General features: G+C 38.9%; 1 protein-coding gene and 2 long non-coding RNA genes across 3 annotated transcripts; 1 reads left to right on the top strand and 2 right to left on the bottom strand.

Moving 5' to 3' along the window:
- The first annotated feature begins 3,213 nt into the window (after window positions 1-3,213).
- LOC144213133 (uncharacterized) lies at window positions 3,214-6,269 on the top strand. The gene is made up of 5 exons (XR_013329888.1): window positions 3,214-3,261; window positions 3,337-3,432; window positions 3,503-3,597; window positions 4,282-4,335; window positions 5,957-6,269. It is a non-coding gene; the product is annotated as an uncharacterized LOC144213133 (long non-coding RNA).
- Window positions 3,965-7,413, bottom strand: LOC144213132 (uncharacterized). The gene is made up of 7 exons (XM_077741428.1): window positions 7,243-7,413; window positions 6,987-7,180; window positions 6,793-6,900; window positions 6,359-6,466; window positions 5,976-6,049; window positions 5,697-5,874; window positions 3,965-4,558 (listed from the first exon to the last, which is right to left on the bottom strand). The coding sequence occupies exons 2-6, from the start codon at window positions 7,022-7,024 to the stop codon at window positions 5,702-5,704; spliced, it is 501 nt and encodes a 166-aa protein (XP_077597554.1). The 5' UTR covers window positions 7,025-7,180; window positions 7,243-7,413; the 3' UTR covers window positions 3,965-4,558; window positions 5,697-5,701.
- Window positions 7,414-7,531: 118 nt separating this feature from the next.
- Window positions 7,532-9,753, bottom strand: LOC144213134 (uncharacterized). Its single transcript, XR_013329889.1, has 4 exons — window positions 8,041-9,753; window positions 7,918-7,958; window positions 7,674-7,760; window positions 7,532-7,586 (listed from the first exon to the last, which is right to left on the bottom strand). It is a non-coding gene; the product is annotated as an uncharacterized LOC144213134 (long non-coding RNA).
- Window positions 9,754-23,243: the final 13,490 nt, after the last annotated feature.

The raw sequence follows: 23,243 nt of genomic DNA, 5'->3' as shown, positions 1-23,243 counted from the left end.
ACTGTTGTGTTAAAGGGACCCACAACACCTCGCATAAATGACCTTCATGTGAAAGGCGATGGCTCAAGGTATATAAATATATAATTGTTGAATTTGATAAAGGAGGAAATGTTCAAGTAATATGTCATACACATATGCTTATATGGGGATAGTAATATATAAAAATGTTGCTATATATACACATATATACACATACATATACAAATATACATATATACACATGTATACATATATACACATACATATTATATACACATATATACCTGTATACACATACATATATACACATATACCTGTACACATATATACACATGTATACCTGTATACACATATATACATATATACACATATACCTGTGTACACATATATACACATATATACCTGTATACACATATATACATGTATAAATATATACACATATACCTGTATATACATGTATGCATATATACACATATACCTGTATATACATATACATATATACACATATACCTGTATATACATATACATATATACATGTATACGCATATATACATATATACACATATACATATATACACATACATATATACACATATATACATATATACACATATACACATATACACATATATATACTCTACATATTATGGCATGTTCAGCTATTTAGAATAACTTTGCATGCCTAAATTTTGTTGGGTGAATATGATAATGCATTTTTAGAAATTACCGCAAAGGATTGTACAGAATATTTTTTTATGGATTTGCCAAGGCATTTGCAACATATTTAAAGAAAGTGACCTGATGTAATGAAGATTGACCAAGTACTTTTATGAAGTTCCAAGTCTAATCTGAATTTCCTAAAGCCACTGAGAAAAAATTGTAGACAATATTCTTACCAATAATAAAGGTTTTGTTTGTCCTCAATGTCCCTACGCTGAATTTTCTTCTGCCAAATGATATGTGACGCTTCATTAACGTGCAAAATCATTTATTCGGCTGTCATGTCTCACTTTGTGACCACCGGTGCACTTGTAGCCAGCTTAACAGCAAGCTGGTCATCTGAATCGATAGCGTATTATTAGCCAATAGTTCCACCGCACGCGTGCCACTGACAGCTTGTCAATAAAGAGACGAAAGCACTTAGCGGCAGTGCAAAGCGGGCAACCATTGGTATAATTGGATGTCAGTAATAGATAGGACCCCGGAGCATTGATCTGTGGCCAGTCGAAGTCACTCATGGCGTTTAATGGCTCCCCAGCAGCACGTGTCAGGATGGCTCAGCAACACGGCGCCGTCCCGCAAATGGAGACGTTGGGGCGTAATGGTACTTTTATGACCGTGCATTCCAAACATCCATTAAAAAGACGTTATTGGCGTACGCCGCAGAATACGTGGGATTTACAAACAAAAAGCCTTGGAGCGCTTTGCGCCAGTTTAATGCATTTTGCAGCACACCTGGGGATTTACCTTGACCTCCTCCCCTTAGTTCGCGCTCTCCATTTTGCGCGTGTGAGGTATTAATTGTTTGCGTGGATGAAGCGGAAGGGAAGGGGGAAAGCCCAGGTTGGTTTTCTTGACCTAAAAAAAAAGACATGAATTGGCTACAATTTCCTTTTGTCATTATTGGAAGGTCTCGGCTACAAATATGAAAAAACAACTAAGCAAAAATGTTTCCCGACCAGGATTCGAACCCTTGCTGCTCACATGGTAGTCCATTGAACTAAACCCTACACCACAAAGTCACCACACTTTGCATTGTCATTATTGGGAAAAGTCTTTACTACAAATATATAGAAACAATTGGGGAAAACATTTGCCAACTGGGATTTGAACCTCAGTTGCCCATATGGTAGTCCAGTGAACTAACCTCTACACCACAAATTGGCTGCATTTTACTGTCATTATTGGGAAGTCTTGACTACAAATATATAGAAACAACTAAAGGAAATTTTTCCCAAACTGGGATTTGAACTCTCGGATACCCACATCGTAGTCCAGTGAACTAATCTCTACACCACAAAGTCACTATACCTTAGTTTAGATTCTCTTTATTGGAAAGTCTTGACTACAAATATATAGAAACAATTGGGAATAAAATTCCCAACTGGGATTTGAACCCTCAACTGTCCATTTTGTTGTCCAGTGAACTAACCTCTACACCACAAATTGGCTGCACTTTACTGCCATTATTGGAAAGTCTTGACCACAAATATATAGAAACAATTGGGAAAATATTTCCCACCTAGGATTTGAACACTGAACTGTCCACTTGGTAGTCCAATGAACTAACTTCTACACCACAAATTGGCCACACTTTGCTTTGTCATTTTTGGAAAGTCTTGACTACAAATATATAGAAACAACTAAAGGAAAATGTCTCCAACAGGGATTTGAACCCAAGTCCACCCACCCAGGTGACAGGTGAGTTAACCTCTGCACCACGAATTGGTCACACTTTGCTTTGTCATTATTGGAAAGTCTTGACTACTAATATATAGAAACAACTAAAGGAATATGCTTTCAAGTGAGATTCGAACCCAGGCAGCCCATACGGGAGACCGGTGAGTTAACCTCTACACCACGAATCGGCTACTCTTTACTTTGTCATTATTGGAAAGTCTTGACTACAAATATAGAGAAACAATTGGAAAAATATTGCCTAATAGGGATTTGAACCCTCAGCTGGCCATATGTCAGTCCAGTGAACTAACCTCTACACCACAAATTGGACACACTTTGCTTTGTCATTATTGGAAAGTCTTGACTACAAATGTATAGAAAAAACTAAAGAAAAACACTTTCTACTGAGATTCGAACCCAGGCAGCCAACACGGGAGACAGGTGAGTTAACCTCTGCACCACGATTTGGCCACACTTTACATAGTCATTATTGGAAATTCTTGATTACAAATATTTAGAAACAACTAAAGGAAAATGTTTTCTGACATTGTCACCTATGTATGTGCCTTTGTCACCTTTGCAAAGCCACCACTGCCTGGTATAGTTCAAGACTTTTTTTTTTGGGACCGATTTCAACCATTTTGACCCATTTAAGAGCATCTTTGTGTCATAATATTTCACCCATTTCATTATACACAGTTGTGTATGATGACAATAAAGGCTTTTGATTTGATAAAGGGCGTAGCATCCCATAAGACTATGCTTTCATGTCAAACTATTATATTTTTAAAGAAGGGGGGCGTTCCCTGAGTTGATGTCATATTGGTGATCAGGAAGTGAAACCCGGAAAAGATAATGGAGAGAAAAGGTTTTCGTTGACAGGTATGCTTTGTATCGTTTGTAAAGGTCTTTTCAGGTTTGAAATCGCATGATCTTAAACGGTCGAATCTGTTTCAGATACAACCAAGACACGTTCGTTAAAGGACGTGAACAGAAGAAGTCCACCAAGAAGTTTTGTTGGCTGATTTTGTGTACTCAAGGCATGCCGAAAAGGTAAGAAATACTCCCGTTTTCTACATTGCAATTTGAAATCGCATGATCTAAATGGTCTAATTTGTTTCAGATACAACTAAGACGCGTTCGTTAAAGGACGTGAACAGAAGAAGTCCACAAGAAGTTTTGTTGGCTGATTTTGTGTACTCGTCGCATGCTGAAAAGGTAAGAAATACTCCCGTTTTATACATTGCAAGTTTCTATTTAGATATAGTTCCACTTGCATTCATAATATCTCCAAATCGAATTAGTTTTTTTTTAAATCTTTTAAAAGATTGCACTAGGACAGAAAAGAAGACGACTTGCAATTCGAAATTCCTTTAAAGATCATTTGTCATAAAACAAAAATCCGAATTGTGGAAAGACAGTCTCTCCAGTAATATTGGGGATAACTGACCACTTGATCTATTTGTTTATTTTTGGTAATGACTTTTTTTTTGCTTTAAAAAAACAAAATTGTATGGTGAAAGGTTCATTAATAATTACCCTTCTTTGTAATTGTCAATAACTGCAGGCAGACGTCTTATTAAATTATTGACATTTAATAAGAATAGGAATAAGAATAAGGATAAGAACCTTAAAGGAAGATACATCTTCAAAAGTATCCTTCCGAACAGTATTTCACGTACGGCATTAAGGCATTTGGATAAAAACAATCACGCCTTCATTTGACCTAACAATCATATAACAATTACATAAAGAAGACCGAAGTACGTCACGGCTGTTTATGACCTCGAGCCGAACGATAGGAAAAATGATTTTTTTACTACACATATATGTATAATAGTAAGGCTTTTTTATTCAAAAAACGACAATGTATACTTTTTTTTTGTTTCTGTGTATTTGTAGTCAAGACCCTGAAATGACGACCATGGAAAATATAGCCTTCTGGATGGTGCAGAGGTTTGTACACCGGATTCCCGTCTGGGAGACCCGGGTTCAAATCCCGGCTGTGACATATTTTCACTTAGTTGTTTCTGTGGACTTCTTGTCATGACACTGAAATGATTACAGAGGAAAGTGTAGCCACTTGGTTGGCGCAGAGGTTAGTGCACTGGACTCCCGTCTGGGAGACCTGGGTTCGCTTCCCGCTGTCGCCCTTTGGCTGATCACCGAACCAAGTGATCTGGAAAATGGAATGAGAAGAAAAGAAGAAAAAAAACTTTTTAATTTATATTAAACACTTAGTCATACTTTTCAGCAAAAGGTTATATTCCGAACTGCCTTCGGCAGTTCGGAAGACACTTGATGGACCTGTATGTGCGAAAGGCGTTCTCGGGTCGGCCTTCGGCCGACCCTCGACCGCTTGCTTGGTCAGTGAACCGCCGACACCGGGAAGCGAACTCACGTTCTCTCGGTGCAAAGGCGAGTGTGCAACCTACAACACCAACTCGTGCCCCACTTATACATAGGTGTTGAAACGTTTTATCCAAGGAAATTGGGTGAAACACTTAGTCATTTTTTGGACAAAATGCTTCATCCACCACTGAACACTTATTCAGTTAAACACTTAGGCATTAATACTTATTCTTTTAACTGAATAATATTGGGAAAATCTTTGCATGCACTGGGATTTGAACCAACAACCACGGATGTGGGAGACTGATGACTTATCCACTGGGCCACCACCCTGTGAGAGAAAGTAGTAGTACTTATACTTTCATTCAAGGAAACGGGTGAAAGACTTAATACAAATTTTTGATGGCTTGCAGACTTAGCCAAATTACTCAAGGAAAACTTTTATTTTAGGAAACGGGTGAAACACTTAATAAAATTTTTCGATGGCTTGCACACTTAGCCAAATTACTCGAGCAAAGATTTCATTCAAGGAAAGGGTTGAATGACTTAGTCAAATTTTTCGATGGCTTGCAGACTTAGCCAAATTACTCAAGCAAAACTTTTATTCAAGGAAAGGAATGAATGACTTAGTCAAATTTTTCGATGGCTTGCACACTTAGCCAAATTACTCGAGAAAAGCTTTCATTTAAAGAAGGGGGTGAATGACATAGTCAAATTTCTCGATGGCTTGCACACTTAGCCAAATTACTCAAGCTTCCTCTTACAGAAAATACATGGTACATAGTGGGATGGTGAGAGTTCCCCTAAGCGCACATAGTAAAGAATGCTCCACATCCCGCAGGCGTACTCTTGGTGTTCCTCCCCACCAAAGGCAACTTAGGACAAAGTACCTTTTACTAAATTAAACTAAAACCATTTAGAATATTACACTTAGAATAATTATACACCAAAATTCATTAACATACTTTGCCTAAGAAAGGAAGACACTTGCTAGTATTTCAAGCAAGACACCCAAACACTTTAATTGATCCGGGGTGAAAAACAGCCGCCGGCTGTCGAAGAACCGCATAGTGACGTTGTTCTGCCAGTCACCCTCGTCCACATCCGGGTCTGCCCAATGACGTTGCACATTCTCCAATGCATCTTTCATGACACAAATACAATTATTTCTCAACACTGCCCAATATGACACAATTTTTGTCCTATAACACTAATATGTTTACAGTGGCGAAACGGTTTTCTACCTGGCATGATGAAGGCGGTAGCGACGTGCATCTGTCCCAACTGCTCCTGCGGCCGGTCAGCCAGCTCTTCCCAACTGGACGACGTGAATGACATAAAGGCCACATGCTGTTACTTGCATTCAACAAATATCTTGTACATAAATGTGCCTTGTGAGGATTAGCCAGAAGTCAAGATTCATTCATTATGTATACAATAAAGTCAAATAGAACTATTTTTGCACAAATGCCTCACAATGTGTTTTGTATATATATTTTTTTAAGAATAAAAACATAACTATAAAAAAATATGCCTTAGTACACTGTCGTTTTTTACAAAAAAGGCTTACTATATTCTATGTTGTTTTATATACTTTTTATACTTTTTTAAGATCCAAAAGCATTACCGTGTCAGCCTCCACTCGCTGGGGTGCTGGAGACTGGATGAAGGCGCAATCCGAGGGGCGCCGGAGATTCCTGGATGAAGGCGCAATCCGGGGTGCGCCGGTACGAGTCTGTCAACAAACAAAGCAAGGCGTGAACTTGTGGCGAAGATTTCCTCCATGCTGTAATTTGCATTCAAAAAATATCTTGTACATACACAAGTCTTGTGAAGATGAGGCAGAAGCCATGATTCATTCATTATGTATACAATAAAGTCAGATATGACTATTGCACAAATGCCTCACAATGTGTTTTGTATATATATTTTTTTATGAATAAAAACAACTATAAGAAAATATGCCTTACTACACTGTCGTTTTTTTTACAAAAAAAGGCTTACTATATTCTATGTTGTTTTATATACTTTTTATACTTTTTTAAGATCCAAAAGCATTACCGTGTCAGCCTCCACTCGCTGGGGTGCTGGAGACTGGATGAAGGCGCAATCCGAGGGGCGCCGGAGATTCCTGGATGAAGGCGCAATCCGGGGTGCGCCGGTACGAGTCTGTCAACAAACAAAGCAAGGCGTGAACTTGTGGGGAAGATTTCCTCCATGCTGTAATTTGCATTCAAAATATATCTTGTACATACACAAGTCTTGTGAAGATGACGCAGAAGCCAAGATTCATTCTTTATTTTTACAATAAAGTCAGATATGACTATTATTGCTCAAATGCCTCACAATGCATTTTTCTATCATTTTTTATGAATGACACAGTTCTTCATCTTCCTCAAGCCGGCGGGCACTTCCCTCCCCAGCACGGAGAAGACCGACTTCCTGCCAACTGAAAGCAAAGAGTCTTTCAAGCAGTCGGACGGCCGAACGCCATCACTGTGTGGTGCTTGCCTGTATGGCCTGGCTGATGGTGAGGGGCGCCAGATCATGGCAGGTATCGCGTCCAGCCCGCAGAACTCCATGAAGGCCGCCAACACGTCTTCCGCGTCCTCGGTGGGGCCGGAAGGGCCCTGGGCGTCCGCTTGAAGAGGTGGCGCATGGCTCCGTCGCTTGTCGTTGTTCAAGTCTAATTTGTGCGCATACAAGCAATACAGTCATTTTTTAGCAACAAATACAGAGTATATATGAGAAAATATATATATATATATTTTTTTTTAAGTATGCAGAATTTTGGACTTAACTTTATCCCTTTGGGGCTGGATGGGCCGTATCCGTCCATCCCTGGCGTCCTGACCCTGGCAGAGAAATGGACAGTTGACAGTAAGAGTACACAAAGGACCAGCTGCGCTAGGCAATTTTGAGAAAGCAACGCGGTTACTCACTCTGTTTATTCATTCCTTGTCATCCCTCCCACTTCAAATGGATTGGACGTCTGGCGCCGTCAAGGCCGGAACGACGAGTACTAAGGACTTAACATTCAAGTGAGTTTGCAAAATATATATTTTTTTTTTAACAAAAATGGTATTGATAGATTTGTTTGTCCAATTTAAATTTGGGAAATAAAAAGGTGAAGTTAGGTCATGCTGGTCAAGAGGAAAAAAATTGAAAACTCGCCCGCAATCTCACCTTCTGGCCGTGAACTCCACGATGTCCCGGGAGACCGCCCCCTGTGGAAAGCGGCACAATGTTGTGTCCCACCTAATTTTTAACGGCGGCCAGGGACGCCAAATGGCCACGGGGCGGGCTTACCTGAGGCCCCGAAATCTGGAGACGCCTCTGGGTCCGGGAATTCTTGTGTCACCTCGGAGGTCTTGGAGTTCAACTCAAAAATCGAGTCAATCTGAAAAAGAGGCTCGAAAAAACAGGCAAATATGCAGCAACAAAGATTATTTTTGTTAAATCAGCATTGACAAATTGTGTCCAATAATACGCGGGGGAAAAGAAAGTGTCCAAAGTTCCACGGGGAAAATAGTGTCCAAAGTTCCACGGGGAAATTAGTGTCCAAAACTCCACTTGGGAGGAAAAGTGTCCAAATCTCCACTTGAGAGAAAAAAAGTGTCCAAATCTCCACTTGGGAGAAAAAAAGTGTCCAAATCTCCACTTGGGAGAAAAAAAGTGTCCAAATCTCCACTTGGGAGAAAAAAAGTGTCCAAAACTCCACTGGGGAGAAAAAAAGTGTCCAAAACTCCACTGGGGAGAAAAAGTGTCATAACTCCACTTGGGAGAAAAAAAGTGTCCAAATCTCCACTTGGGAGAAAAAAAGTGTCCAAATCTCCACTTGGGAGAAAAAAAGTGTCCAAATCTCCACTTGGGAGAAAAAAAGTGTCCAAAACTCCACTGGGGAGAAAAAAAGTGTCCAAAACTCCACTGGGGAGAAAAAGTGTCCAAAACTCCACAGGGGAGAAAAGTGTCCAAAAAATCCATGGTTGAAAAGTGTCCAAAAATCCATGGTTGAAAAAGTGTCCAAAAAATCCATGGTTGAAAAAGTGTCCAAAACTCCACTGGGGAGAAAAGTGTCCAAAACTCCACAGGGGAGAAAAGTGTCCAAAAAATCCATGGTTGAAAAGTGTCCAAAAATCCATGGTTGAAAAAGTGTCCAAAACTCCACTGGGGAGAAAAGTGTCCAAAACTCCACAGGGGAGAAAAGTGTCCAAAAAATCCATGGTTGAAAAGTGTCCAAAAATCCATGGTTGAAAAAGTGTCCAAAAAATCCATGGTTGAAAAAGTGTCCAAAACTCCACTGGGGAGAAAAGTGTCCAAAAATCCATGGGTAAAAAGTGTCCAAAACTCCACTGGGGAGAAAAGTGTCCAAAAATCCATGGGTAAATAGTGTCCAAAACTCCACTGGGGAGAAAAGTGTCCAAAAATCCATGGGTAAAAAGTGTCCGAAAATCCATGGTTGAAAAAGTGTCCAAAAATCCATGGTTAAAAAAAAGTGTCCAAAAATCCATGGGTAAAAAAAAGTGTCCAAAAATCCATGGGTAAAAAAAAAGTGTCAAAAACTCCACTGGGGAGAAAAGTGTCTAAAAAACCATGGTTAAAAAATGTCCAAAAATCCATGGGTAAAAAAGTGTCCAAAACTCCACTGGGGAGAAAAGTGTCCAAAAATCCATGGTTAAAAAAAAAGTGTCCAAAAATCCATGGTTGAAAGTGTCCAAAAATCCATGGTTGAAAGTGTCCAAAAATCCATGGTTGAAAGTGTCCAAAAATCCAGGGGTAAAAAAAGTGTCCAAAAATCCAGGGGTAAAAAAAGTGTCCAAAAATCCAGGGGTAAAAAAAGTGTCCAAAAATCCAGGGGTAAAAAAAGTGTCCAAAACTCCACAGGGGAGAAAAGTGTCCAAAAATCCATGGTTAAAAAAAGTGTCCAAAAATCCATGGTTAAAAAAAGTGTCCAAAAATCCATGGTTAAAATAAGTGTCCAAAAATCCATGGGTCAAAAAAGTGTCCAAAAATCCATGGGTCAAAAAAGTGTCCAAAAATCCATGGGTCAAAAAAGTGTCCAAAAATCCATGGGTAAAAAAAGTGTCCAAAAATCCATGGGTAAAAAAAGTGTCCAAAAATCCATGGGTAAAAAAAGTGTCCAAAAATCCATGGTTAAAAAAAGTGTCCAAAAATCCATGGTTGAAAAAGTGTCCAAAAATCCATGGTTGAAAAAGTGTCCAAAAATCCATGGTTGAAAAAGTGTCCAAAACTCCACTGGGGAGAAAAGTGTCCAAAATTCCATGGTTTAAAAAGTGTCCAAAAATCCATGGTTGAAAAAGTGTCCAAAAATCCATGGGTAAAAAAAAAAAGTGTCCAAATCTCCACTTGGGAGAAAAAAAGTGTCCAAAAATCCATGGTTAAAAAAAGTGTCCAAAAATCCATGGTTGAAAAAGTGTCCAAAATTCCATGGTTGAAAAAGTGTCCAAAATTCCATGGTTGAAAAAGTGTCCAAAATTCCATGGTTGAAAAAGTGTCCAAAATTCCATGGTTGAAAAAGTGTCCAAAATTCCATGGTTGAAAAAGTGTCCAAAATTCCATGGTTGAAAAAGTGTCCAAAAATCCATGGTTGAAAAAGTGTCCAAAAATCCATGGTTGAAAAAGTGTCCAAAAATCCATGGTTGAAAAAGTGTCCAAAAATCCATGGTTGAAAAAGTGTCCAAAAATCCATGGTTGAAAAAGTGTCCAAAAATCCATGGTTGAAAAAGGTGTCCAAAAATCCATGGTTGAAAAAGGTGTCCAAAAATCCATGGTTGAAAAAGGTGTCCAAAAATCCATGGTTGAAAAAGGTGTCCAAAAATCCATGGTTGAAAAAGGTGTCCAAAAATCCATGGTTGAAAAAGGTGTCCAAAAATCCATGGTTAAAAAAAGTGTCCAAAAATCCATGGTTAAAAAAAGTGTCCAAAAATCCATGGTTGAAAAAGTGTCCAAAAATCCATGGTTGAAAAAGTGTCCAAAAATCCATGGTTGAAAAAGTGTCCAAAAATCCATGGTTGAAAAAGTGTCCAAAAATCCATGGTTGAAAAAGTGTCCAAAAATCCATGGTTGAAAAAGTGTCCAAAAATCCATGGTTAAAAAAAGTGTCCAAAAATCCATGGTTAAAAAAAGTGTCCAAAAATCCATGGGTGAAAAAGTGTCCAAAAATCCATGGGTGAAAAAGTGTCCAAATATCCATGGTTGAAAAAGTGTCCACAAATACATGGTTGAAAAAGTGTCCACAAATACATGGTTGAAAAAGTGTCCAAAAATCCATGGGTAAAAAGTGTCCAAAAATCCATGGTTAAAAAAAGTGTCCAAAAATCCATGGTTAAAAAAAGTGTCCAAAAATCCATGGTTAAAAAAAGTGTCCAAAAATCCATGGTTAAAAAAAGTGTCCAAAAATCCATGGTTAAAAAAAGTGTCCAAAAATCCATGGTTAAAAAAAGTGTCCAAAAATCCATGGTTAAAAAAAGTGTCCAAAAATCCATGGTTAAAAAAAGTGTCCAAAAATCCATGGTTAAAAAAAGTGTCCAAAAATCCATGGTTAAAAAAAGTGTCCAAAAATCCATGGTTAAAAAAAGTGTCCAAAAATCCATGGTTAAAAAAGTGTCCAAAAATCCATGGGTCAAAAAAAGTGTCCAAAAATCCATGGGTCAAAAAAAGTGTCCAAAAATCCATGGTTAAAAAAGTGTCCAAAAATCCATGGTTAAAAAAGTGTCCAAAAATCCATGGTTAAAAAAGTGTCCAAAAATCCATGGTTAAAAAAAGTGTCCAAAAATCCATGGTTAAAAAAGTGTCCAAAAATCCATGGGTCAAAAAAAGTGTCCAAAACTCCACTGGGGAGAAAAGTGTCCAAAAATCCATGGTTAAAAAAAGTGTCCAAAAATCCATGGTTAAAAAAAGTGTCCAAAAATCCATGGTTAAAAAAGTGTCCAAAAATCCATGGTTAAAAAAAGTGTCCAAAAATCCATGGTTAAAAAAAGTGTCCAAAAATCCATGGTTAAAAAAAGTGTCCAAAAATCCATGGTTAAAAAAAGTGTCCAAAAATCCATGGTTAAAAAAAGTGTCCAAAAATCCATGGTTAAAAAAAGTGTCCAAAAATCCATGGTTAAAAAAAGTGTCCAAAAATCCATGGTTAAAAAAAGTGTCCAAAAATCCATGGTTAAAAAAAGTGTCCAAAAATCCATGGTTAAAAAAAGTGTCCAAAAATCCATGGTTAAAAAAAGTGTCCAAAAATCCATGGTTAAAAAAAGTGTCCAAAAATCCATGGTTGAAAAAGTGTCCAAAATTCCATGGTTGAAAAAGTGTCCAAAATTCCATGGTTGAAAAAGTGTCCAAAATTCCATGGTTGAAAAAGTGTCCAAAATTCCATGGTTGAAAAAGTGTCCAAAATTCCATGGTTGAAAAAGTGTCCAAAAATCCATGGTTGAAAAAGTGTCCAAAAATCCATGGTTGAAAAAGTGTCCAAAAATCCATGGTTGAAAAAGTGTCCAAAAATCCATGGTTGAAAAAGTGTCCAAAAATCCATGGTTGAAAAAGTGTCCAAAAATCCATGGTTGAAAAAGGTGTCCAAAAATCCATGGTTGAAAAAGGTGTCCAAAAATCCATGGTTGAAAAAGGTGTCCAAAAATCCATGGTTGAAAAAGGTGTCCAAAAATCCATGGTTGAAAAAGGTGTCCAAAAATCCATGGTTGAAAAAGGTGTCCAAAAATCCATGGTTAAAAAAAGTGTCCAAAAATCCATGGTTAAAAAAAGTGTCCAAAAATCCATGGTTGAAAAAGTGTCCAAAAATCCATGGTTGAAAAAGTGTCCAAAAATCCATGGTTGAAAAAGTGTCCAAAAATCCATGGTTGAAAAAGTGTCCAAAAATCCATGGTTGAAAAAGTGTCCAAAAATCCATGGTTGAAAAAGTGTCCAAAAATCCATGGTTAAAAAAAGTGTCCAAAAATCCATGGTTAAAAAAAGTGTCCAAAAATCCATGGGTGAAAAAGTGTCCAAAAATCCATGGGTGAAAAAGTGTCCAAATATCCATGGTTGAAAAAGTGTCCACAAATACATGGTTGAAAAAGTGTCCACAAATACATGGTTGAAAAAGTGTCCAAAAATCCATGGGTAAAAAGTGTCCAAAAATCCATGGTTAAAAAAAGTGTCCAAAAATCCATGGTTAAAAAAAGTGTCCAAAAATCCATGGTTAAAAAAAGTGTCCAAAAATCCATGGTTAAAAAAAGTGTCCAAAAATCCATGGTTAAAAAAAGTGTCCAAAAATCCATGGTTAAAAAAAGTGTCCAAAAATCCATGGTTAAAAAAAGTGTCCAAAAATCCATGGTTAAAAAAAGTGTCCAAAAATCCATGGTTAAAAAAAGTGTCCAAAAATCCATGGTTAAAAAAAGTGTCCAAAAATCCATGGTTAAAAAAAGTGTCCAAAAATCCATGGTTAAAAAAGTGTCCAAAAATCCATGGGTCAAAAAAAGTGTCCAAAAATCCATGGGTCAAAAAAAGTGTCCAAAAATCCATGGTTAAAAAAGTGTCCAAAAATCCATGGTTAAAAAAGTGTCCAAAAATCCATGGTTAAAAAAGTGTCCAAAAATCCATGGTTAAAAAAAGTGTCCAAAAATCCATGGTTAAAAAAGTGTCCAAAAATCCATGGGTCAAAAAAAGTGTCCAAAACTCCACTGGGGAGAAAAGTGTCCAAAAATCCATGGTTAAAAAAAGTGTCCAAAAATCCATGGTTAAAAAAAGTGTCCAAAAATCCATGGTTAAAAAAGTGTCCAAAAATCCATGGTTAAAAAAAGTGTCCAAAAATCCATGGTTAAAAAAAGTGTCCAAAAATCCATGGTTAAAAAAAGTGTCCAAAAATCCATGGTTAAAAAAAGTGTCCAAAAATCCATGGTTAAAAAAAGTGTCCAAAAATCCATGGTTAAAAAAAGTGTCCAAAAATCCATGGTTAAAAAAAGTGTCCAAAAATCCATGGTTAAAAAAAGTGTCCAAAAATCCATGGTTAAAAAAAGTGTCCAAAAATCCATGGTTAAAAAAAGTGTCCAAAAATCCATGGTTAAAAAAAGTGTCCAAAAATCCATGGTTAAAAAAAGTGTCCAAAAATCCATGGTTAAAAAAAGTGTCCAAAAATCCATGGTTAAAAAAAAGTGTCCAAAAAATCCATGGTTAAAAAAAGTGTCCAAAAAATCCATGGTTAAAAAAAGTGTCCAAAAAATCCATGGTTAAAAAAAGTGTCCAAAAAATCCATGGGGAAACGGCCCCTTCGTTGTTGTTCCAGTGAGCGTCCGGGTTGAAACCTGTGCGTACTGTGGCAGGTCCACGCGGTGCACTGATGCTCATCTGGTTGGTCCGTCGCTTCGGGGGCTGTTGTAACGCGCTCCAAGTCCAGCCGGCGTCCACTAGGAAGATGTCTGTCCACGTTTGGGCCAAAGCTGAAAAGCCACATGGGGACAGTTTAATCTCCTTCTAAAACAAGGGTGTCAGACTCGAGTTGGTTCGCGAGCCGCATTAATGTCAACTCAGTTTCATGTGGGCCGGACAAGATGAGATTCTTTTTTTTTTTTACAAACACCAAAAACACAGAAAAACAATTATTAAATAATGAAATTATTGATTTAAGGGGGGGGGGGTAAATATAATATACATCTATAATCTTCATTTTAATTTGAAACCAAAGTCGGCACTCATGATTGACTTTCCCAGGCCACCCAAAATAATGCAGCAAGCCAGAATTGTCCCCCGGGCCACCACTTTGACACCAGTGTTCTAAAACAAACATTTACAGCCTTATTTCCATCATGTACACACAGTACCACCATACAATGCATGTCTTAATAAAACGCGCATTTAACATCATTGATCGCAACACGACATGGTTTAGCCCAAATAATGATTTACAAACAAAAGTTTTAATCCACGATTGCTTACCGGAGTTCATCATGGCGATCGCAGCTCTTCACCTCAAAATAAAGGTACACTTTTTGATTACAACAAGTAATCAACTCGTAAGACATCAAAATACATGTTTAAATCGATGTTTTTCCTAACCGACGCACAATCGGTCCAAAACACAGTGCGTCCCACCTGGAGTCAGTTGCGACATAATTTGGGACCATGTCGTAGTTGTAATCCGTCCTTGCGATTGGCTGGCATCCCATAGTACCCAGAAGCGCTACGGAAAAGTATTGAATCGATGAATGATCTATTTTTAAAAAAATGCATTATATTGGTACCATCAGATAGACCAGAGCGATTTTGTATAGATACCAAAGAGATGTGTATTCTTCCAAATCAATAAAATTGAATAGAGCACTTTCAAAACAAATCAATATAAAGCCAAATTAATTAAACTATGAATCAAAGTAGCAGATTTTAAATTTCTAGTTCATCAATAAGTTTTTTCTAGGTTAGGGTCAGTGTGTAAGTAAATAGTTGCTAAATTAGGACGTTGGAAGAACAAACATAATTAGAAAATAAATAAGTCAACTGATGAAAACAAGCCTTCTTACATATATATTTTATCTTATCTTATATAATGCACATGCGCATGCAGATGCATATACACATACATATATATCAGTAGCGTATTGTTTTTTTTTTTATTATTATTTCAAATTCTGCACACCACATTAGTACTTCTGTAAAGGATTGTGGAAGAGTTCCAAAAAAGTCTTAGAAAGTCTACACTGGGGGAGGGGAAAGCGATCCTTGAGGGCCGCTGTGGGTTGACTATCTTTTCCTTCCAAGTTGAAGCAGCGGGGGTTGGGTTCAAACCAGAGCCACCTGACTGCAATCCACTGATTGCACTTGCAGGACACTAGTATTGTGGAAAGCTTTGCTCTTAAAGGTTTGTACAAAAGCACAACCCTTGCACCCACTGTGACCCTTTATTTACATTGTTTAGTTTGCTCAGCCCCATTAAATTAATGCCTTGTCTTCATGGATGTCAATTTATAATTTTTTTCCTTTATTTTATATATATTTTTTGGATGATTTCAACTTGTGTAAAAACTTCTGTACAGGATTTTTTAATGTATACCAAAGTTATGGAAAATTTCCAAAAAAGTCTTAGACTTAGACAGGCTACACTAGGGGAGGGCAAAGCCATCCTTGGGGGATGCTGTGGGTTGACCATCTTTTCCTTCCAAGTTGAAGCAGCGGGGGTTGGGCTCAAACCAGGGGCACCTGGCGGCAATCCACTGATTTCACTTGCAGGACACTAGTATTGTGGAAAAGCTTTGCTCTTAAAGGTTTGTACAAAAGCACAACCCCTGCACCCACTGTGACCCTTTATTTACTTTTTTTTAGTTTGCCCAGCCCCATTAAATTAATGCCTCGTCTTCATGCATGTCAATTTATAATTTTTTCCTTTATTTTATATATATTTTTTGGATGATTTCAAATTGTGTAAACACTTCTGTACATGATTTTGTAAAGTATACCAAAGTTGTGGAAAAGTTCCCCAAAAGTCTTAGACTTAAACAGTCTACACTGGGGGAGGGGAAAGCCATCCTTGAGGTCTTGGTGTGAGTCGACTATCTTTTCCTTCCAAGATGAAGCAGCGGGGGTTGGGCTCAAACCAGAGCCACCTGACTGCAATCCACTGATTGCACTTGCAGAACATTAGTATTGTGGAAAAGCTTTGCTCTTAAAGGTTTGTACAAAAGCACAACCCCTGCACCCACTGTGACCCTTTATTTACTTTTTTTAGTTTGCCCAGCCCCATTAAATTAATGCCTCGTCTTCATGCATGTCAATTTATAATTTTTTCCTTTATTTTATATATATTTTTTGGATGATTTCAAATTGTGTAAACACTTCTGTACATGATTTTGTAAAGTATACCAAAGTTGTGGAAAAGTTCCCCAAAAGTCTTAGACTTAAACAGTCTACACTGGGGGATGGGGAAAGCCATCCTTGAGCTCTTGGTGTGGGTCGACTATCTTTTCCTTCCAAGATGAAGCAGCGGGGGTTGGGCTCAAACCAGAGCCACCTCACTGCAATCCACTGATTGCACTTGTAGGACACTAGTATTGTGGAAAGCTTTGCTCTTAAATGTTTGCACCAAAGCACAACCCCTGCACCCAATGTAACCCTTTATTTACATTGTTTAGATTGCCCAGCCCCATTAAATTAATGCCTCGTCCTCATGCATGTCAATTTATACATTTTTCCTTTATTTTATATTTATTTTTTTAATGGTTTAAAATTGTGTAAAAACTTCTGTACAGGATTTTGTAAAGTATACCAAAGTTGTGGAAAAGTTCCCAAAAAGTCTTAGACTTAGACAGTCTACACTCGGGGAGGGCAAAGCCATCCTTGGGGGATGCTGTGGGTTGACCATCTTTTACTTCCAAGTTGAAGCAGTGGGGGTTGGGCTCAAACCAGGGGCACCTGACTGCAATCCACTGATTGCACTTGCAGGACACTAGTATTGTGGAAAGCTTTGCTCTTTAGAGATTTGCACCAAAGCACCCCCACACCCACCGTGACCCTTTATTTACTTTGTTTAGTTTGCCCTGTTAAGTTAATGCTTAGTATTCATGCCTGTCAACTTATACATTTTTCCTGTATTTTATAATTGTATAAATTTATAATTTTATAATTTTTCCTTTATTTTATATATATATTTTGGATGATTTCAAATTGTGTAAGAACTTCTGTACATGATTTTGTATAGTATTTGAAAGTTGTGGAAAAGTTCCCAAAAAGTCTTAGACTTATTCTACATCAGGGGAGGGCAAAGCCATCCTTGAGGTGCTGGTGTGGGTTGACTATCTTTTCCTTCCAAGTTGAAGCAGCGGGGGTTGGGTTCAAACCAGAGCCACCTGACGGCAATCCATTGATTGCACTTGTGGTACACTAGTATTGTGGAAAGCTTTGCTCTTTAGAGATTTGCACCAAAGCACCCCTGCACCCACTGTTGTTCTTTGTTTATATCATTTAGGTTGCCCTGTCCCATTAAAATAATGCCTGGTCTTCATGCCTGTGAATTCATGATATTTTCCTTTATTTTATAAACATACTTTTTTGGATGATTTCAAATTGTGCAAGAAGTTCTGTACAGAATTTTGCAAAGTATATGAAAGTTATGGGAAAGTTCCAAAAAAGTGTTAGTCTCAGACAGTCTACACTGGGGGATGGCAAAGCCATCCTTGAGGTCTTGGTGTGGGTCGACTATCTTTTCCTTCCAAGATGAGGCAGCGGGGGTTGGGCTCAAACCAGGGGCACCTGACTGCAATCCACTGATTGCACTTGCAGGACACTAGTATTGTGGAAAGCTTTGCTCTTAAAGTTTTGTACAAAAGCACAACCCCTGCACCCACTGTGACCCTATATTTATTTTGTTTAGTTTGCCCAGCCCTATTAAATTAATCCCTAGTCTTTATGCATGTTAATTTAATTTTTTCCCTTTTTTGTATATATTTTTGGATCATTTCAAATTGTGTAAAAACTTCTGTACAGGATTTTGTAATGTATACCAAAGTTATGGAAAAGTTCCAAAAAAGTCTTAGTCTCAGACAGGCTAAACTAGAGGAGGGCAAAGCCATCCTTGGGGGATGCTGTGGGTTGACCATCTTTTCCTTCCAAGTTGAAGCAGCGGGGGTTGGGCTCAAACCAGAGCCACCTGACTGCAATCCACTGATTGCAGTTGCAGGACACTAGTATTGTGGAAAGGTTTGCTCTTTAGAGATTTGCACCAAAGCACCCCCACACCCACTGTGACCCTTTATTTACTTTGTTTAGTTTGCCCATCCCCATTAAATGAATGCCTCGTCTTCATGCATGCTAATTTATATTTTTTTCCTTTATTTTATATATATTTTTGGATCATTTAAATTTTGTGTAATTGTGTAAAAACTTCTGTGCAGGATTTTGTAAAGTATAACAAAGTTATGGAAAAGTTCCAAAAAAGTCTTAGACTTAGTCTTAGACAGTCTACACTGGGGGAGGGGAAGGCCATCCTTGAGGTCTTGGTGTGGGTCGACTATCTTTTCCTTCCAAGATGAAGCAGTGGGGGGTTGGGCTCAAACCAGAGCCACCTGACTGCAATCCACTGATTGCACTTGCAGGACACTAGTATTGTGGAAAGCTTTGCTCTTAAAGGTTTGCACCAAAGCACCCTCACACCCAGTTGTTCTTTGTTTACTTAGTTTAGTTTGCCCTGTAAAATTAATGCTTAGTATGCATACCTGTCAACTTATACATTTTCCTGTATTTTATAATTTATTTATCATTATTATTTTTTTTTACCGACCGAAGGCAGAGCCATTTCCCCAGGAAGTCATATGCTGCCACTCTAGCGTGGAAACGCTCACCATGCACTCTTCCGCTGGATCCGATGGCGCGCCCGTGCTCGCCCACGAGCCATTCACGCGGGAACCCGTGCGGTTCCTTGGCAACCTTATCCGCCAGTACACAGTTTAAGCCGCCTGCTAGCGGGATGATTTATCTTGTAAAGTGTGATTCGCTCTCCTGCTAACAAAAGGGGCCTCGAAAAGCTCGGGTCTCATCAAAGTCGCTCTCCTCCGGCGTGACGTCGGCTGTCACAGGCGTTAAGCCTTCTGCCATTTTTAGAAACCTCAGTCAGGTTTAGAGAAGGGTTGCGAGGGAGGGGATTCTGGGTAGGGATAGTGGAATATGCATATGCATGAAGATCGAGCTTCATGGGCTCCAGAGGCACAGCAGTGCATTAACATTTTGCTTCCGCTCTCTTAGCACTTGACAGATTATTATAGGAATGAAGTTTTTATAGAAGTGATACAGCACACTAGGTCAACGTCTGGCATTTTCCAAGCCAATTTTTGAACTGTTCCAGTCGTAAATGCCGGCCAAAATGGCCCCTCCTGCACGTTATGCCTGCCTCTTAATCAATGATTTAATCCATTTGGCTTTGTGCAATAATTCTCTATTGTTATTCGGGAATCGTTTGTCTTGCATTTTTCACCAAGTGGAAGAGTTGAATGGCTACTGTTTATTCCATTATAGTTAGTCATTCAAATTTGATAACTGCCTGATAAAAGTACCATGTATTTGATGTTCTTTTTCTTACAGCTGTTTTTACAGAGGGGCTCTTGTTTTTGGATGACTTTCTGAGGCAGAATTTAGGAGGGTGCTGGAGTTGGGATCAGGTCTAAAGGGGTGTTTGGTATGGTGAGGGCCTAGTTTTGTTCTAAAATACACTTGGGTCATTTCCTTATTAATAGAGGAGCAAAAATGCATATAAAAACTTTATTTGACAGTATATATATTTTTTTGTGACCAAAAGAGCCATTGTGTAATCACTATAGCTTGGCGGTGGATCAAATGAATGAAAGCTGACAGTCTGAACTTTAATGAAAAGCCTTACAGAAACAAAACGGTGTCACAGCACACATTACCTCCATCAACCTGCTTGGATAAATCCGGAATCGACGAGTCTAAACGTGATCTTCTACTCATCACCCAAAGCGTCCCCGTTGAGGCTCCTTCACCCGGAGAGGACGAGGAGCTGTTAACAAGCTTTCAGCTCTTCTCGGGGCCCCCGTCGTACAAAGTCAGGTGTTAAGTGCAGACCTTTTGCCTGCCGTGTTGTCAAAGTTTTCCACTCTAACCAGCCCATATTCTGCCATGACTAATACTTGACTTTTGATGAATGACCTCTCTTCCCTCTGTGCTCCAGGGAGATGTGTGGAGAAGCACGCTGAGATCATCTTCGGCCCTGGCGCTTCCCGTTATATCCAGATCCCCTCCTGACTCGGGGGTGGGGGGGCAGGCAGGACTTAGTCGGGTGAATTTCATGGATCAGTGAGGTGATGCTCATCAGCCGATGTGACATTTCATTCACTGGCGGGAACATCGTGTGTGTGAAAGAGACCCAGGAGACGCTTGTGTCATGTGAGGGCAGTTCGGTGGAGGTGGAGGAGAAAATAGTGACGTTAGCTAACATGCCATGGCTTAAAAGCTTTTACGCTGCCACATTGGAGAGCATTTGACTGGCAAATCTTCTAGATGGGATAGTCAGACTGCTAGATTCTCTGTTATGGGTCACTGGTTCTGATTTTCACATGGTCTCATTGGCTGGTCGACTGCTGGGATAGGCTCCAGCACCCCCAAAATGTATTTTGTGCCCAATCCATTTTAACCAGGAGGGCTGACAGCAAAAAAAAAAAACATCTTCACTTTTATTGTTACAATTATTTTGTATGTCTACCTGTATACTATTTATATATGTGTGTGTACAAGCCTTAAATCTTATTCTTCTTGTGTAATGACAATACAGTCATTCAATTCAATTAAAAATGGATTGGAAAATATCAAAGGTCTAAGAAATTAGCAATTTAAATACATAAATCAACTGTATTTTGCAAGAAGGTTATTGTGCTGCTAAATAAAAGTGCAATTATGAGTATGTTTGCATTACAGCACATACTGTGTTATGCATGTTTGGCTAAATGTTCCTTTAACCTAAGACCCTTATTAGTCACCCCACCCCCTTTTGCTGCAAGGTTGAAACTGTCCAGCAAGATAGTGACTCCCCAGCCGTGATGTTTTCTACAATTTGATTTGTACTCGTAATCTGCACTCGGGCGCAACTCCATTACAGGTGATCAGCCTCCAATGCCAATGTCATCACAAGTATACAATGGAGGCCGGCGATAAAACGCAGCCTTGGCTAAGGAATGGGGTCTGGTTTCGCCTTTTTTTTTGCACTCTCTGATGATTGGGGTCATCTCATCTTATTACCACAGCCATGTCGGTGATACATGACTTGTGTGTGTGTGTGTGTGTGTGTGTGTTCATACAGTATGTATTAGCTGACCGGGTGCATTCATGTGCAATGGAATCACTCTGGATGGCCACAGCGAGGGCGGAGGTCAGGGTGGTGATTTAACACGATCGGGCAATCCTCCTGCGACACGGACACACCACGCACGCGACCTTAGGCTATTTCCAGCAAAGCAATTAGCGTCTCTTCCGCATTCTGGACACGTACCCCCCCGGTCTAGACCACCTTTACAGATTTGAATCATCTACTCCTTGATGCAGATTTCACTTTAAAAGTAAAGATGTCCCAGATCTGATCATTTGATGGGAAATCCAGCCTGACTGAGTTATTTTCTGAGGATGGGAATGAGGTGAATCAGATTTATTTACTTTATTCACTCTTTGGCGACAGATGTCCAATGCAACTTGACTGGGAGGGATGGCAGTGGCCTCTTGATTGTGATTTTTTTTACTTTTATGCTTTTCTTGAGCATGTGCAAGAGTGTAGAAGTGCACGAGAGCGCTTTTTTAAAATACTTTGCTGAGAGTGAATAAAATATTCACGTTACATACATCAATGTCTTTCAGTATGATGGAGTGACGGCTCATGTAATTAATCTGGTTTAATGTGGATGTTGAGGGTGTTTGTGTTGAAACAATTGATCACCATGACCCGGGTTGGATAAACTTCCTAGGATGTCACGAGGATGTCATGAGGAGTTTGTAAAAGAAATGTGTATTTTATAGTTGTAGTATTACTTTATTAAGCGTCTTCCTGCGCATGCGCAGTACATACTCGCGCATGTGACACGCGGAATGAACCTTCGCGTAATTGTTTGGCACGCTGGCTGTAAGTATTTCGATTTTTATTCATATTTATGCAGATCGATTGTTTGGATTATATGCTCTTTGTTTAGATCGTTTGTTCGCGCATTCTGGGACGTTGTTCATTTGACTTCTGCTGCGCAGAGCCTCTTAATTAGTGTTAATTTGTTATCTAGTCAAAGTAATTTGACTTGGGCAAAGTAAATGCAAAACATGATCTGCTTACGTTGCAGAAATGTTAAAAAAATGCTGGTGTGCATTTGTTTGAAATGATCACATTTATATCTTGTTGAGAGAAATTACAAACTTTTGTTTGACAAAATCACACATGCATTTGAATCGTTGTAATGAAGGGCTTGCACAAGGTTGCCATATAAGGGAGAATTCCAGTAATCTGTCCCTCAGTGTAAAGTAGGTGAACAATGAAAAATATCCCCAGCATCTCCATTATGGTTAATAAATAAAATATACAGTATCTATCTTAGTTCTGAGTATTCGTAGGAGGATGAAGTCATTGCTCCCTCAATCGCTTCTGTCTCAGGAGCTGTTTGAAAAGGTCAGAGCTCACACACCAAATGTCAACTTAGTGCACACCCGCTCCTTCTCATAACAATTTTATGTAGACCGAAGAAAAAAATAGTCTCGCTGTAATAATTAAAGCTCATTTGTCTGCTCCGTTTGAGCCGAAACTTGGAACTAATGAGGCCCTGCTTAGATCAGGTCGGTGAAGGTCATTCTAATGATGGCTCTAATGCGATGAGAGAAAAACCTGTCGGATTAAGCTGCATTTCATTGTCTGATAATATCTGGGGCAGTGCCATGCACGTTTAATACCTTGTTTGGGAGGAGGATAACACATTGTCATAAAACAGCATATCTGAAGGGACGTCATGAGTATAGAAAGGTTACCTTAATCAACTTTGATA

The sequence above is a fragment of the Stigmatopora nigra genome, chromosome 19 (assembly GCF_051989575.1).
Source record: "Stigmatopora nigra isolate UIUO_SnigA chromosome 19, RoL_Snig_1.1, whole genome shotgun sequence".
NCBI lineage: Eukaryota > Metazoa > Chordata > Actinopteri > Syngnathiformes > Syngnathidae > Stigmatopora > Stigmatopora nigra.
Note: the sequence above shows the minus strand (reverse complement) of the source record. Positions and strands in the feature narration are given on the sequence as shown.

Bases quoted from the DNA above. Each gene is read 5' to 3' on its own strand.
- LOC144213132 (XM_077741428.1), bottom strand. From the start codon at position 7,024: ATGAATCTTGGCTTCTGCGTCATCTTCACAAGACTTGT. The intron at 6,050-6,358 runs GTAATGCTTTTG...CACGTCGTCCAG, and splicing joins AGCGAGTGGAGGCTGACACG to TTGGGAAGAGCTGGCTGACC. The intron at 5,875-5,975 runs GTAGAAAACCGT...GTGTCATGAAAG, and splicing joins TACCGCCTTCATCATGCCAG to ATGCATTGGAGAATGTGCAA.